General features: G+C 41.2%; 1 protein-coding gene across 1 annotated transcript; it reads right to left on the bottom strand.

Annotated features, from left to right (window-relative positions):
• Positions 1-1,746: 1,746 nt before the first annotated feature.
• LOC140902599 (fibrinogen-like protein 1) lies at positions 1,747-16,119 on the bottom strand. The gene is made up of 7 exons (XM_073322890.1): positions 16,040-16,119; positions 12,051-12,261; positions 10,963-11,122; positions 7,806-7,903; positions 7,621-7,709; positions 3,388-3,578; positions 1,747-2,796 (listed from the first exon to the last, which is right to left on the bottom strand). The coding sequence occupies exons 1-7, from the start codon at positions 16,112-16,114 to the stop codon at positions 2,616-2,618; spliced, it is 1,005 nt and encodes a 334-aa protein (XP_073178991.1). The 5' UTR covers positions 16,115-16,119; the 3' UTR covers positions 1,747-2,615.
• Between the last annotated feature and the right edge of the window lie 1,301 nt (positions 16,120-17,420).

Genomic DNA, 17,420 nt, shown 5'->3' with positions numbered 1-17,420 from the left:
CAACAAAGCTCCACTGTGAACAGCAGTCTGACACCCTGTGGCAACAATTTGCATAACTTACCCTGGGAAGTGCCTGAGTCCAGCTGTCTAGCTCAGAGCAAATAGGTACCTGACCAGTGGGACTTTTCAACTTGTATTAAGAAAAATGTGTCTATACTGAGGGTATGGCTACACTGCAAAAAAAGACCCACAGCAGCGAGTTGCAGAGGCTAGGTCAACTGACTCAGACTTGCCCTGCGGGGCTAAAAACTAGCAGTGTAGCTGTTCATGGTGGGTTGGGCTGGAGCCTTGGCTCTGAAACCCAGTAAGGGCGGGAGGGTGTCAGAGCTTGGGATGCAGCCTGAGCGGGAAAGTGTACACTGTGATTTTTAGCCCTGCCGTGCAAGCCCTGCAAGCCCAAGTCAGTTGACCTGGGCTCTGAAATGTGCTGCCCTGGGTTTGGTTTTTTTATTGCTGTGTAGACATATTCTGAAACCCTTTCTGGGACTTGTACAAGATTTTGCAGGGAACACCACAAAGTACTACAGGGTTCCATCTAGCGCCCTCTCTCTCTGTGATCAGGTACATCTTCCCGCATCCCCTCCTGTGCAAGGTCATCTTCTAAAGCAAATATCTGGTTTATACTATTTGATTACATTATTTTAAACTCTTATTTAAATGTTCTAGTGTCAGAGAGTGGCTGTTGGGTGTCCCGTGACTTTCTGGGCCAGGACAGCACTGGCTTTTTGGCACTGAAATTGATTTTCAGCTTCTTGATGTGTGCAAGCACCTGCTGGTAGCTTTGTCCTGGAGCATGTCCCCAGCAGGATGTTGCCAAAGCAATAATGTTTATAAGAAGTGCCAGCATCAGCCTGAGTAGATTGGAAGCAATTGTTCCACCTTAACTAGTCTCCATGCCTATACATTGACAGAAGTTTCCTTATTGCTACTGGATTTTGTGCCAAGGGCTACACTGTTATAGGGTTGTACTATATGGTAAATCAGGGTTGGTAGGTGCCACCAGGTTAGCACTGATTTCTTCTGGCAACTTTTCATTTAATAAAATGCTCTAGATACATAATTATGACCCCCGCGGTAAGGCTTACTGGTTGTGTAGTACAAATAAAGTGAGTTAGATGAGAGGAAGTTCTGGTGTTGGACTCCACTCCACTCCCTTTGGTGACAAGCATGACTCTCGTTCCAAAGACATAGGTGTAGTTCTCATTTCTCGTGGGCACGTGTTACCTCTTGGACTGAGGGCATCCATGCATTCTTCCTGGGCTGCAGCCCTTGAGGCTGTGTCTCACTGGTGAACTAGCACCGTGGGAGCAAAAGCGGACATTGGTCAGCATTTTAACTGACGTGTTGTCTACACTCAAAAGAGGTGTAATGGAGGGCAGGATTTGATCCTTGTGTCTCTAGGCAGATGAGCCATCAGGAAGCAGAGCATGTAAAATTTCACACTGAACATCCAGCTTCCCCAGTGTTGCTTGATTCAAGAAAATTAAGCTTGCCTTACAGGCCGTGAAAATGTGACTAGAACCAGTGATAAAAGTGTGAGTAAAATGTCTTGGAGCATCTTCTCTCCCAAACCATTTCTGATTTTCCAACCAAAACTTTGTCCATCTCCCAGTATTGTTTAAGAACAAAAACAATGTAAATTTCCATTCAAATGATTTTTAATTCACATGTGTACGAATATATAATACAAATTACAATGTGTATTTATGTAAAGGAAAAGTAAAATAAATTGAAAAGAACGACTAATTTAAAAGAGCATATTTATAATATACAAAGTGTAGACTCATTTTGCAGCATGGAGGTTAAAGGATTTATGTCAAGCCCAAGTCTTTTGTTACTAACAACTTAAGAGAATTAATTGTTGGCATTACATTTCTTGTTTTTATTCTATACTCATTCATTTGTGCTGTATACTTTTCTCATTTCACTTGGCTAATATAATGAAGTGGAAGTGAACAGTGAACTAGAAGAGAACTTTCTAGTTCTCATTCACTAGCACAAAGTTGTCTGTTGCAGAACACTGACAAGAACATATAAATAAACAAATAGCAACTGAAATAAAGAATTCTCCAGAATATTGAACCTTCATATTAGGCTTTGCAAAGTCCACTTCAAAACAAAATCTAAATCTGAGACCTAGATCTAGCTGACAGCTTTAAGGGCCAAATCCTTATTCCCCTGTTTGTTCTATTTCTGTGTTCTTACATTGCTTACCACATTCACTGACCATTGAAATCAAAGTGAGAAGAATTTGGCCATTATAAGGTACAAATGGCTAAGAGGAGTAAGGGCCTGATTTTGTAAGGTGCAGAGAGTTTCCTGTGAACTGCTCAGTACTCTCCTCTCCACTAAAGATCATTGGAAAACAAACTTGTGGCGTTTCCATTGGTTTTAGCAAGAATGAGAGACCCTTACATCCTCCATTAGACCATACGATAGGAGTATTCTAGTACTCTACCCTGGGGATGGATCCTCAACTAATATAAACTGATCAAATGCCAATTACTACAGTGCAACTGTGCTAATTTACACCAGCTGAGGGTTTGGCCCTTGATTTCTAAAATCCTTTCTATCCTGTACTCTCTCTGTCTCCAATGATGCGGATTCTAGCTGTCCTAGCTGCTTTCACCATGTCCACTCCCTATGTCAACAAAAGATGGAAGCCTGATTTTCATGGCTGTGTATTTCAGGGAGTACCACAACCCACGCCACGTTGACCAAACCACTCCATTGTCATGGCGTCCTGTGTAGTTTCCTGTTTTATAATATTGTCCATTGAGATTTGCTGCGTGGCATCTTGTAGGGACAAAAGGGGGTGGAAAAAAGGAGACTCAGTTTAACGTGAGACGGCATTGCATCATTACAGCAAAATACGAAGTATTTTTATTGATACACATTTGAATTCAATGGATCTATGCCAGTTTACACCTGATGAGGACCTGGCTTATAAAGGCTTAATATGAAACAAAGGGCTTAGTCTTACAAACTGTCCACATGCAGAACTATTGACTTCAGTGTGCATTCCCTGCACAGAGGGCCTGTGAGACCAGACCCAGTAATTGCTAACATACCGGTAATACCCACCAATGAAATATAACATCAGTGAAATATAATTATGGCCAACTGTGATAGAAAGCTCAAAAATTAATCACCCCAAACTAGAGAAATGCCCTTAACATACACTCTAACTGCCAAGTTAGAGCCTCAGGCCGTTGGTACACAGGACACTTCTCTTATGCTTTTATTCTGAAAGTCATCATGAAAGCTATTTAAACTTCTCTGTCTTGAATGGTAATGAAAAAACACTGTTGCTGCACACCCATCCACAGCCCTAGTCCCATGTGCGTCACTCTTTATGTAATGGATACAGTCAACTTCTTCCCATACCTGTTAAACCACCAGCCACACTTGTTCTCTTGTGCACAGTTGCCTGCTAGGAATCTATCATGATCCTTGTCTGATGTGGAGAATGGCATTCCACTGAGAGATGCTGACCACTGCTCTTCAAAGTTACTCCCGCCAGACAGAGCATCACCAGCATTACCAGAATAGGTGCCAACCCATAACCTGTAATTGTCCTGCAAGAGTTAAATGTAAACATTTCTCTGTTATCAGCAGCCTTTTATTTCTTTTTGAAAGCTCATAATTGTTTTCTGCAATATACTGTGGGCCAAATTAATCCCTGGTATAACTCCACTGAAGTCAAAGATGATTTTGGCCTTATGCTTTTTGATATTAGCCCTGGGCCAAAACCCCATCTAATATACCAAATATACTGCCAAGTTGTTCTCCTGCTACTAAAGGCTACAAGTATTATTCTCTTTCAACACCCACATGATACAAATTGGCTGATCCTGGCAGGAATGCCTAGACACTAGAAGAGTGGCTCCAGGGGCAATGGTTGTGAAATACCCCAGATTTCTCATCTTGGAAGATTTCAACATACACACTGACAAAGGTTGCAGATGCAAAAGTCTAAAAATTCATCTCCTCTCTTGCCTCCCTAGGACTTTCACAGATCATCTCTGGTCCAACCTCACAGCCAGTCACGCTCTGGACCTGATTTGCAGCCTAGATGTCAAGATAGAGGACATCACAACCCAGCCACTGTTTTGGACAACCCATCACCTCATTAGGGCAGTGGCCAGAGAACCTTCCAGCATCTAGGCAACAAGAAAGACCAGTGAGTCTGATTTGACCATAAAAAATCATGGACTCCAACAAATTGCAGAGTTTGCTGAAGGACAACAGCACCTCACGCACGGCATGAGGCGTCAAGGACCTGGTGAACCATTACCATTCTACACTGGCCTTGGCCACTGTTATGCTGGCTTCTATGCAGCACCTTCCTTCCCATTGCCCACACAGATCTCCTTAATTTTCTGATACCTTGCAGTGGTTGAAGAGGGGCAGAAACTTGAGTGCCAGTGATGGAAAACAAAGGCTGATTCAGACAGGATGAAATAACAAATTCCTCAAAGCCTGTACTAAGACATGTTGTGCTCCCCATCAGTACCCGGTCCAAGGAAGCTAATGATCCAACCAGCAGACCAAATTCGGTGATGAATCCTGATGACGTGCCACCCGAGGCATGTTGCGCATATGCTAAGAAGAAGAACAGGTCAAGAGAATGTTCCTATCAGTCTCTATTGAGTCTGCCAAATCCTGTCCCAAGGAGTCATCCAGGGTGATAAACCTCTTAGTCAGTCCTGAGTGCCTATAGCCTGCATCAAAACAGAGCACCAAGTATAGCAAAAATCTATCATCCTACTTCTCTGAAAAGATCATACACATTCAGGAAGGCTTCTTAAACAGTATGGATCTACTCTGCCTATACCCACTAACCAACAGCCCTCCTGCATTCCCAGAGTTCAGTACATTCACTCCTGAAGAAGTTATGGACACCTAAAGTAGTCTTGACCCATGCCCCTTCTGGCTTGTGAAAGAAAATCATGAACAATTGGTGCCACTCCTGAACGAAATAGTCAATGTATCATTTAGAGAAAGAATCTTCTCTTCCTCCTTCAAACACACAATAGTCTAACCAACACTGAAGAAACTCACCCCAGATACTTCAGTCAAATGTGTCAAAGCTCTCATTCCTGAGCAAGCTCACAGAGAAGGGTTCAAAAAAGAATTAGATAATTTCATGGAGCATAGGTCCATCAATGACTATTAGCCAAGATGGTCAGAGGTGCTCAGAGTGTCCTAAACCACTGACTGACAGAAACTGGGACTGGAAGACAGGGGATTGATGCACTCAGTAATTGCCATGTTGTGATCATTCCCTCTGAAGCATCTGTCACTGGCCACTGTCAGAAGATAGGATAGATGGACCACTGGTCTGATCCTGTATGGCCATTCTTATTCTCTTAAACTAGCAAAAGGCCAACTACAAGCTCATCTAACGGAAGCTAACATTCTACATCCAGCACAATCTGAATTCAGGCCAGGACCTGGAACCAAAACCGCCTTAGTGGCACAGATGGATAATCTCCTGCTGTCGATTGATAGAAGATATATCCATTCCCATCCTTCTGGACCTGTGCGCAGCATTCAACACATGAGATTCTGCTGACTTGCCTGCGAGAGGTGGCCGGGGTCCAGGGTAATGTGCTAAAATGGTTTGAGTCTTTCCTGAGAGGACACACCAAAGAGTAGTGATGGGAAACTGCACTTTATTGATTTGTGTTATGCTGATAGTATGCTCAACATTTTACTGCACCTCCATCACTAGACCACTCACTTGTAGAAACCCACAAGGATCAGTTCTCTCTCCAGTCGTATTCAACATCTACATGCAGTCATACGATATGGACTCAAGTGCCAGCAATATGCATATGACACACAGCTCTATCTTTCACCACAAACAACCACACCACCAAGATGCCCCAGTGGTTGGATGAGATCAGCTCTTGGATGAAAAACAGTTGGCTGAAGCTGAACCCATGCAAGACAGAGGTGATGCTGGTGGGCAGAATAAAGCATTCTGAAGAGTTTTGAGCCTTGATGCAATCTCCACTGGTCAAAGATAGACACCCACAACTGTTCAATTCAGTCTATAGTCTAGGAGTTTAGCAAAATCCATTAATAATGCTTTCTACCATCTCCACTTGGGTAGAAACTCCATCCCATCCTGGCAGATAAAGACCTGGCCTCAGTTGTTCATACCTTCACCACCTCTTGGCTGGATTACAGCAATGCAATATACTTGTTCATGAAGACTTCAGCATTTGGAAACTTCAATTAATTCAGAACACTGCAGTGCATCTCCTCGGCACACCAACTACCAAGATCATAGCAAACCTGTCCTCCATTCTCTACCCTGGCTGCTAACAGGAGTTCAAATTAAGTTGAAGGTCTTGATCCTTATGTTCAAAGTGCTCCAAGGTGTGGGCCCAGTATACTTAAAAGATCATATAATGCTCCAGGACAAAAACTGTGGTCTGCGGCTATGCTCCTTTGGCGCAACAGAACTCTCAATAATAAGAGTAAATCTTGTCTGTGTGGGAGACAGAGCCTTCTCCATGGGCCAGTCCAAGACTGTGGAATGAACTCCCCTAGGAACTATGGAGCATCACAAACTCACCACCATTCATTCCAACTGCCAGGCACATCTTTTTGATCTTGCCTTCTCTAACATAACGCACAAAACCAGGTATATTTATGTAAAAAAATAAACAGAACCCAAAAATACTCAACAACCACATCCCACCAAAACAAATCACTCCACTGAACATGCTTCTCCCTCTAGGGAGAGGATGGGAAAACAAACAACCCATGATATATGTGTGGCCACGTCGCTTAATGTACCACTGGAAAGTGCTCAGATACTACAGTGATGAACACAGTAGATCCGGAACGAGACTGATAATGGATGTGTAATAATTGTAGGTTCTCTCTTTCATAACATTTGCTTTTTTCACTGATTGAAATGGAGTTGTCCAAAACTTTCATAACAAAACTTGAAATGTGGACAGGTTCTCCAGAATGTCTAGTGAGATTGGCAAAACTTTTGGTGAACTTGGGCCAAGTTACAAGCAAACCTATATCAAACTCCAACAAAACTGAACCAAATTTGGAGTGAACGTTGGCCTATTTCAGGTTTTCAGGTGTGAACCATGTGAAATGTTATGTTTTCATATTGTGACCCCAAACCAGACAAAACTTGGCAGTTTTGGTTGAATTTTGCTTTGAGTTTCTGCAATCATTCAAATCTGAAGCCCAAACAAAACTCACAGGGTACAAACCTATATGAAATTAATCTTAAAGAAAGATGCACAGTTGAGATGAATCAATGCCCCACATCTGAATACCTCCAAGCTTTGGAAAATTTCAGCTTCTGATCTGCTATCAAGCTTCTCTGCCATCCCTTCTCTCTATAATGGGCCAAACCAAAATACCGAATCTAACTGCAACTGAACTTTTCAAAAGTTCTCATTTAGGCTCTTTGTGGCTTGGTCCTGTCTCTAGTTGATATGGATCCCGGTGAACAAAATGGATGAGTTTTTCAGAACTTTATTATTAAGATCTCAGCAGGACTCAAGCAGAAGTACTAAAAGTCAAAGAGAACCCTCTCCCTGCAATAACAAACAAATCACTACTGTCTTCATTTCTTACCTGCTCATTCTTGATCTGGAAGTTTTCATAGATTGCATATCGTCTTTCTCCTTGCCAGTCCATCAGGTCAATTTTTAGTGAGTTTTTCTCTGGATTATAATGCAGTATCTTGTTAGATTAGTATTTCACAGTGAACCATACAATGCAACTCGTAAGAAATTGTGCAGATGAAATAATACCCTTACCTCTAACCAGCAGATCATAAATGTGGTCATTGCCCAGCCAGTATTCATCATTCTTGCCCTGGAACTGTCCAAATCCTTGTTTGTAATCAGCCCATTTCCTGAAGCGAGATTGCTGAAATTACGGAGTTTGTATCTGACAATCTCAGTCGCCCTATTATTGTGAAATCTCTTGACAAGTAAATCTTTGGCTTTATCTAAAGAAACATTTTTTCTACGTATCCTATTCAAAGCATAAGAGACGACAGATTTATAGCAGCTCATTACAAATAAATACTAAACAATGTTGACTGCTTTACATATTACTCTCTCTCACTCGCTCGCAGTGGGTTCAATCCTGCTAACGCTGCCAGGTGTAGTACTTTCAGAATCAGGACAAATGGTACTGGACAAATGGAATGAAGTAGATATCCTAGATTAGTCTTTTAGTAAAGCAGCTGACACTGAGCCTCGCAAAATCTTAATTAAGTAATTAATTCAAATTGTCTCCTTACACGTTACAAGAATTCTGCCTTGCACTCTCAAGCACCCTGCAAACTCAGGGCTACTATGCAATATAATAATGAATTGAAAACTGGCAAAAAGCTGCAAACAAAAGGTAGTGATGTCTCAAGTTATGAATCAATCACATTTATTATGGCAGTGCCTCAGGGCCAATCAAAATTGGGTCCCCATTGTGCTAGGCACCATACAAAGAAAGTAGTAGACAGGCCCTTCCCTGAAGAGTTTATAATCTAAATAGACAAGACAGACACAGGGTAGGGGAAGAAGTAGAACACACAAATGGGGTGATCAGTGTGAAGGTGGCAAATGGCATGTTAATCCCACTTTTGGTGGGGGGGTGAGTGGGCTGAGTTAGGAGTGGATCACCTAAGTGGAAAGAAAAAGGGCAGGGGAGAAGAGGGTAAGAGAGGCAGGTGAGGAGATTGAGGGGGAAAGGGGAATGTTGGAGCCAACAGCCAATCAGCACAGGGCAGAGAAAGTTGGCGTACATTCCAGTTTTAAATGGAGTGTCCAAAGGTCCCAGCTTTGGCTGCTTCTGGTCCCACCAGTGAGAGTCTCTGGCCACTTGACAAGGAGGAGGGGAAGCACTGCCTGGATCCTAGTACCCCAAGCGTGTGTATATGTGGGGGTGTATCCCTGCACAGTTCTTGCTCTGGAGGGGGAACTGGCTGGAGGGAAAGGTGGCCCTGTCTGGGCCTCATTTTACCCCCCTCCCCCAAAGTGCATTCTCTGCTTTGGTGGAGGTATGGGTGGAATACATTGGCCTGTTTTGTATCCGTATCCGATTTCAAACCCATGTGTAATTTTCTGTCCACTGTCACCCCTATATGTCTTGCAGCATCACTGCTTGCCTGGCCTGTCCCTCCCTTCAAATATATGTGTTTTTAATTATTTTTCATCAGATTATGTAGACTGCATTTTTTCAAGATGAATCTCTTTCTGTTACTTTCTGCCCCTGTTTTTTCTCCCTCTAGACTCCTCTGTGTTGTTTCTATATCCCCATCCATATTCAAAGATCCTTCCAATTTAGTATTCCTTTCAGATTTCATTAACATACTGCTAAGTAGAGCTGGGCAATTTTTTTTCAGCCAATAATTTGTTCTCTGAAAAATGCAGTTTTGGGTCAAATTTGGTGAATAATTTCAGCAGAATAAAAATGGAGGGGAAAAAATTCTGAAAAAGTCAAAGTTTCATTTCTACATTATCAATATGAAACATTCTGACTTTTCATTTTTCAAATGACATTTAATTGAAATTTAACTAGATTTATCTTAAAAGGGCATGGGTAAAAAAAATCCCAAACCTAAACAAAATATTTTGTTTTAGGACAAAATAACCATTCATTCATGCCCCTCTCTCCTCCCCCCCGAAAATTAGTTTTTCGTTTGTCAAGAAAAAAACAAAAAATTGTGATTTGGGTCAACCCGGAATGAAAATATTTTCAGATATTTTGGTTCAGGCATTGAACCAAACCCTCAGTTACCCCTCTAGCTCTAGTGTTTATTTCCTCTTCCACATCATGAATGAGGACGTTATATAAGACTGATCAAAACACCAATCAATGGACCAGTTTGCCAGGTTGAAAGTGGCAGGAGGAAGCTTTTTGGGTAGAAATCTCCATGTAAAAGCCACCTTCCCATGGCTTTAAGCCAAGACAATCTGGACCAGTCTTATTTTGCATCTTCATTAACATTCTGGAAGAGGGAGTAAATAGTACACTGTGATAGTTTTCATGATATGAGAGAGGATATATCATTTAATTGGTTGATAGCAGATGGTGGCAGAATCAAAATCATTACCAGATAATGAAATGTCTCCTATCATAATAACCAAAAAGACTTAAACAGACAAAGACCAACCAATGAAAAAGTATCACAAGTGCATTCTAACTTCAGTCTAAACTATTAAAAAGGGCCCGATCCTGCCAGCCCTTACTCCCAGGAGTTGTCCTTATTTGTGCAAATAGTTCTAATCAGTAAGGACTAGAACTGAACGAATTTTTTTCAACAAATTGTTTTTCTATTGAAAAGTGAAATTTTTGGTCCCTGAAACTATTAATTGAATTTGGGTTGAATTCGACAAATAGATTTGGTTGAAAACACCTTTTTTTAATGAGTTGAAATGTTCTGTTTTAACGTTTAGAGTCCAAACAGCATTTTGATTTCAAATTTGGCCAATTTCAAAAACAAAATATAACACAATAAAAAGGGTGAAGTGCACCGGAAACAGCAGAATCAAAACAAAAACTAGGAAAAAAATTCACGTGGAGACAGCCCCAATGTTTCGATTGACTCAAAACAAATTGAAAAATTGGAAAACAATAATTCTGAGTTGAGTTGAAATGTTTGTCAATTCAAAATCATATTTTTTGTGTTCTTCAATTGGATGAAAACATTTGAAAAATTTTTTTTTTGGTTTGAATTGAACCAGAATTTTTTTTTCCAGATTTTTCGGTTCAGCCCCGGAACAGAAAAACTCATTGTTCCCTCATCTCTATGAATGACTAAACACATGAGTGCACATTTGTAGGACTGTAGCCTAAAATAGCAGCCTTTGATAGTAAGGTGCCATCAGAGATTGAATGGAATTTAAAAATCACAGCAATCCTTAAAGGAATAGTTTAAATCCCCACTGAAATATTAACCACAGCACATACCTGTCAAAATTTTCTTTGCCATTACTGCGTCGCTGGATTACAGTCCATCCCCCTCCATCAGACATGTCACAGTACACCAGGAAAGGTTCTCGGTCTGCTCTGGGCCTGATTCGGTAGTATCCATTTTCGATTTTTCTGCTGTTAAACACTGCAGAGCAATCTGAGCAGAATAGTATTGCTTCATAAAACAGTGGTCATGGAAGAGCAAATAGCTGACTGTAGTCAAGAGAAAACATCCATAGAAGTTTGTCTTAGGACAATGATTTCTGGCTCTTCTGTATGGTCCCACCCTGGCTGAGCTGGGGGTTGTATTTGTAAAACAATGTTTAAATATGGTTCTAGCAAAAATTGTAACACAGTTTGGCCAGCCAGGATGCATCTAGATGAGCAAATTCGGGACCCATCTTTTGCAGCCCCACCAATGGTAACAGCAGTAGAAGCTGTAGTGCAGAAAGGACTCAGAAGAATTTACCACCGTCATCTCAACCTAAGACAGCATTAACTTAGATTCTTCCCACTGAAGTCCTTGAAATCAGGCCACTGATTTAAGAATTGAAATCAGGATTTCAGACTCTAATTTAAGGCCCCCTAGTTTTGAAAATTTTAGTGTAGGGTGAAAAGATTTGATGTTGTGACAATTGCAAAGCAATATCATTCTGTCATAGCGTGCTTCTGCACTATTGAACTGTTGCACAACAGGAACCATGCCCATGGACCATTGTGCCAGGTGCTGTACAAAAACATAGTGAAAGACAGTCCTTGCCCCAAAGAGCTAAGTGGATGAGATGGGAAGAGTGTAGGTGAGGAAGAGAGGTGCAGGGAAATAAAGTGACTTACCTGAGATGACGCACTAGGTCAGTGGCCTTGGGCCATGGATCTACCCTTAACCCTCCTATGCATATAATAAATAGTACATATTCTAGATTAAGCATTTTTAAAGATATAAACTTCCTGTGTTGATTTTGTTAAGGTAATTGGATAAGATATAAATATGCCTATCTGTTTATAAATGGAATGTTGCAGCAAGAAATAAATATTTTGATATGCTGAAGTGACAGTGTCTATTATATCCTTCTGCAACATCCTACCTTGATCGTAGACTATCAAGTTTCCACTAGTTGTGGGTAAAAGTATTTCAGGCTGTATGCTCCTCCTGCCTGAGAAGAACTTGCTCTTTGCTCCATGATAGTTGTTCCCTAAGATGTCCTTCAGCTGTAATTCACACAACTGAAGCAAGTCTTGGAGCAGTTTTAGCCTCCGTTGTAATTTAGTGTTGTCTAACAGGCAGATGTCCTTATCCTAAGGGGGAAAAAAGAGGTATGATGTAATTAAAGTGGTAACAACAGGGAGAACGTCTGTAGCTCTTAATGATCCAAACACATACATCTATGTTGAGGAGGCAAGAGGATTCAAATTTAAAACATCTAACTGGGTAAAGAGGGCTATTATTTTTTATCTCTAAATCATTACAGCACAGTCTACAGATGGTCTACAGTCTACAGCACAGTCTGGCAGATGAATTGAGGCCAATGGGAAGAGTTTTTTGTGCTGATTTTGGCAAAGAGATTCCAGCAGTGCAGCATTAACTTTTTAACTGGCCCATCAGAAAGTGACTTTGGACGACTTGTGCTCAACTCTGCTATCTTTTGATGAAATCAGTGGACTTATTTGCAGAGGAAGGTACTGAGTGGCAAAATCTGGATCTTACAAAGGTCCTGTAAGGATGCAGAATTCTCAGACCTCTTATTGTAAAAGTGAAAGATAAAGGGAAAGAATCCGCTCACAGTTACTCTGGTATAAATCTGCAGTCGCGCCATTGAAATCAGTAGTTCCACAGATATCAGTGGAGTTACTCCAGATTTACACTGGCATCCCCGAAAGCAGAAACTCACTAGGAAAAACATTTTTGGTCAGAATCAAACCAGAAGCTCATATTGCTATATTCCTTAAGAAGAAGTCTTAGCCAACTAAAGTGGCAACGGAGTCTTATTACGTGGATTGGTATAGCCTGAAGTTCGTGTGGAGTAGTGGGCTTGAATGACTTGAAAAATACCAAGTGAAACTGAGTCTAGTTTTGTTTCAAAGCTATGCCAAGTCTTTAGATTTCACCTGAAACCGTACATTGATTTAGGTGGGCTAAAATCTTGACACAGACTCATGTCACAGAAACCACCAGAGAAACCTGTTGATATTGTTGATGACAGAACTACCTTCCTACCACTACCAAAAATGGTTGCTTCAAGTCAGGGCTGAGGCAGAGTGGGGAAGTTTATCCTACCCACTGGGTGCCCAAACAGAGGGTTTAAGCCTCCAGTGACATGAATACCCTCTAAGTTTTTGATGTGCCTTCTAGATATCACAAAAGTTTATGAAAAAAACAAATGGTCTAAAGAAGGTAGATCAGGAGCTTCTGCTCTCTTTGTCCCATAACACAAGAACAAGGGGACCTTCAATGAAATTAAAAGATGACGAATTCAGAACTGATAAAAGGAAATTCTTTTTCTCCTGTAATTAGATTACAGAACTCACTGCCACAGGAAGTCATTGGGCCCAAGAATTTAACAAGATTCAAAAAGGGACTGGACATTGATATGAGTGTTAAGACGATTCAGTGTTAGTGCTAACAACATTATGGAAGGGATATTAAACCTCACGCTTCAGGGCGTAAACCAATCTCTAACAATTTGAGATCAGGATAAGACCTAGTGTGTGTGTGGGCGGGCAGATCACCCCACATCTGCCTGCTGCAGGGTTCTTACACTTTCCTCTGAAGCATCTGCACTGGTTACTATCTGAGACAGGGTCCTGATCCAGTCTGGCTATTCCTGTTTCCTATGTAAATTCTCACTCCTGCCACTGGAGGAGCCAGTGGCCAGTCAAGAGGGAATAACCGACAGTTGCTGGCCAACTGTCCTTTCAGAGAATTCCAGGCATGTGAATTTGGACTATGGGCTGGACGACAGAGTAATATGCGCCCCCTGTTGACGTTGCCTTGAGTAAGAGACAGCAAATTGTTCCGGGACCGTCTGTGAGGTGACATTTATTATTTTGTAAGGAAAATTTACTGTACACAAAGGTCAAATGTAGAGGCTGGCTACACTCAGGTCCTTTCTTGTTTTCCTTATTATTCACATTGCAGTTGCACCCACCAGGGGAGAGGTGCCATCCAAACACAGAAGCAGGCAAAGGGCCTGGCCCAAACCGTGAACAGTCTAGGAAGATAAAGGACACAAGCAGTTTTTAATTTGCCAGCTCATAGTTTTTTTGTGCCAGTCTTAAGTATGTAATGCAGGCGGCGTCATGTGTTTAGTGCTAGTCTAGGACAGCCTTTCTGTGGTTTATTGAAAGCAGGTTGTGAGTACTTAAGGTTCCCATGCCACATTTGGAAGGAAAGCCCTTGGGTTATTTCCACAATACAGTCATTCCTTACTGTGGTCTGTAGGAATGTAACTTGCCGCTTACACTTACCCAGAGACTGCCTGGGCTACCTGTAGCTATGTTTCCTCCTGCTGCCTTTTTACCCCCAGTGGGGAAAAAAAAGAAGTAATCAGTTTGTTCCAGTTGGTTTTCTGTTTCTTCCCTGACCACAGAGCTGTTGTTTACTCTTCAAAAGGCTATTTTCACAGTATCCTCAGGAACATCAAGTCAACTTAGTTTATGAAAACAAGCTGTGGTTACTTGTGCCTATTCCAACAGGCCTCCGTTCCAAAACAGGGATTTAAGGATGAGTTAGAGCCAATAGAGTCCACATGGAAAGGCAGCATGACAGAGACACAATGTGTTACTTATTTAGATTTTTCTCTCATATTATCATAAAAATGGCAATTTTGACAGTTATTATTTTAAATGCATTTGTTTTCCCTATGTGTGTAAAGACTACTCAAGCGAGTAAGGGCATGCAGGACTAGGCCTGATGTTTTTCTGGAGCTACGATTCATACCACCTTCCAGGATCAATTCTGATAGCTTTAGTCAGGTTGAATAGTATTTGTCTCCAGACGCAGGGCCATTGAGGCTGCCCATGTAATACAATATCATTCTGCCCGAGTAAGGGATTCTGAATCTGACCCTAAATGTTATGGAAAGTTAGAGGAGCCTTTCTTGAGCTAAGAAAACACATTTAAAATATTAATGGCCAAACATTCGTATCATAACAAACTAGGTTAGAAAGTACATTCTATGTAAATAACATGCATTCGTCTTTATTGTGGAAAAATCAAAGTCAATGGGAGTTATGGCAACTCATAGGACTGAGCACTTTGTTAGCGGAAATGCTCTGGTATCAGATAATGCTTCCCATTCAAAGCACCTTCCATCTCAAAGCAGTTTCCAAAGAGTTAGCTTCACTCGCCCTCTATCTGTGAGGTAAGGGGATATTGTTATCCCAATTTTACACTCCGTGAAATTGAGCCACAAAGAGGTGAAGTGATTTGCCTGAGGTCACACGGAGAATACAGGCATGAAGAAAATGCAGATCTGGCAATGCTTTTCTGTAACCTTATGGCCATCCTTCCTCTCCAGCTACCTTTATGGAATTTGAATGCTTGGCACTCTGAGAAAAACACTACAAATACATCACTAAATGGGAGTTGCAGGTGCTTCGCACCTCTCACGACTGGGCCCCAAAAGAGCTATTTGTGGATCTCATCTACAAAACTATTCCTCCCTCTGCTTTCAAATATATCCTGAAGACCATCTTCCACTAGTGATGCCTGCAAGAAACTAACTGACTGATTTCTGGCACGGTTGTGGGCATAGTCTATAAATCTTACAATATAATGTCCCCGCACACACCAACCGACCACAATGAAACCCAACCCCCTATATTATGTAAACACTCTATTATCCGAATGCAGCCAATTCTCACCTGACTGTTTTGCCTGCATGCTGTAATACCTCCTCCTCCACTCCTATATCCCTCTGTCTGATTTAGCTTTTTAGGGAGTGAGTTATTTAGGAGAAAGGCCATGTCTTTTTTTGTGTATTTGCCATACCTAGCACACTGTGGATGCTCCTGGAAACAATCAGTAGTAATCAGCTAACAGGAATGATACAAACTACAGTCAAGTGATACATACCGAAAGTCGAGGTGCAGGTGAACACAAGTTCACAAGCAGAAGTAGCAACAGCAACCAGGATCTCATTGTATTCATTTCATGTAGCCTGGGGAGAATAATGAATTTACTGTACTACGTGCTTTTTTAACTCCACCAAAAACACAACCACAATTAAGTCCTCATATAAGTGTGACAGGACTTATTAAAGAAGGTATATGAAATGACATGGAGTACAAAATGAAAAGAAGATGCATCTTAGAAAGGGTTGGGACTCACTGGTACAGACGCAGTGCCATGGGGAGACCTAAGTTTGGGTTCCAAGCTCAGTACTTCCCTGATGGGATGAGTGACATGCTAGCAAGCCCCTCTGGCTCCCACAGACAAGCACATGCACCATTTACAGTACACGTCATTTTACTGGAAACAACTCTTTATAGAGTTCCTTACAAACTAGTTGGCTGAAATCTTGTAGTCAGGCAAAACTTTAATTAACTTCACTGGGTTTTGCTGGAGTAAAGATGGCAAGATTTGGCCTTATATTCCGTATACACTTCACCCACCACTGAAATGCAGTTCAGCTCTGAGGTGAGGGACAGCAGTCAGACAAGCAACTGGTGCACCTTCCTGCCAAAGGGTACAGGGAGGGATACATTTGGGCAGGGCCCCAGGGTGAAGCCTCAGCTCTGACAAATTGTGCCAAGGCTGTTCAGTTACCACACTGAGCAGACAAGACAGTGTGGTAACTAAAGTCTCATCTGAAATAAATGAGATTAAAGTCAAGCACATGGAAATGAACATGAGTCAAATGGCAAAACTGTCCACAATGTTTTGCATAACAACATTTTGTATAAATAAAAAAGCAAATGCAAAAACAACAAAGAACCCAACCCCTCCCCCAACATCTTAAACCCCATAGTTTTCCACAACTGTGGAAATTTAAATTGATAAAAATTGGGGGGGGGGAAATGCTTAACACCCATAATTTTGCACAATTGTGAAAAGTTAAATAAATAAAATAAATGCTTAAAAATAAACATCAATATTATTCATTGAAATTATAAAAACATAACAATAAAATTCTGCCAAATCTAAAAATATATCCGATGAAGTGAGCTGTAGCTCACGAAAGCTTATGCTCAAATACATTTATTAGTCTCCAAGGTGCCGCAAGTCCTCCTTTTCTTTTTGCGGATACAGACTAACACGGCTGCTACTCTGAAACTTGCATTAAACAGTTGCTCAAATCCTAATCATTTTGCTTGATTGTTACCTAATGTTAATTCTACTTGTTCTGAGTATGAGGAGACTAAAATCATGTTTATATCAGTGGTGTTCCTTAAAAGGGAAAGGTTCCATTTCCATGCATCATTATTCACATTATTTAACTGTGAAATGCAATAAA

The sequence above is a fragment of the Lepidochelys kempii genome, chromosome 1, assembly GCF_965140265.1.
Source record: "Lepidochelys kempii isolate rLepKem1 chromosome 1, rLepKem1.hap2, whole genome shotgun sequence".
Classification (NCBI taxonomy): Eukaryota; Metazoa; Chordata; order Testudines; family Cheloniidae; genus Lepidochelys; species Lepidochelys kempii.
This window is presented reverse-complemented; position numbering and strand designations above follow the sequence as displayed.

Coding starts and splice junctions, on each gene's coding strand:
- LOC140902599 (XM_073322890.1), bottom strand. CDS start 16,114: ATGAATACAATGAGATCCTGGTTGCTGTTGCTACTTCTGCTTGTGAAC. Junction 12,262..16,039: donor CACCTGCACCTCGACTTTCG/GTATGTATCACT, acceptor TTTCCCCCTTAG/GATAAGGACATCTGCCTGTT. Junction 7,710..7,805: donor TTATGATCTGCTGGTTAGAG/GTAAGGGTATTA, acceptor ATTATAATCCAG/AGAAAAACTCACTAAAAATT.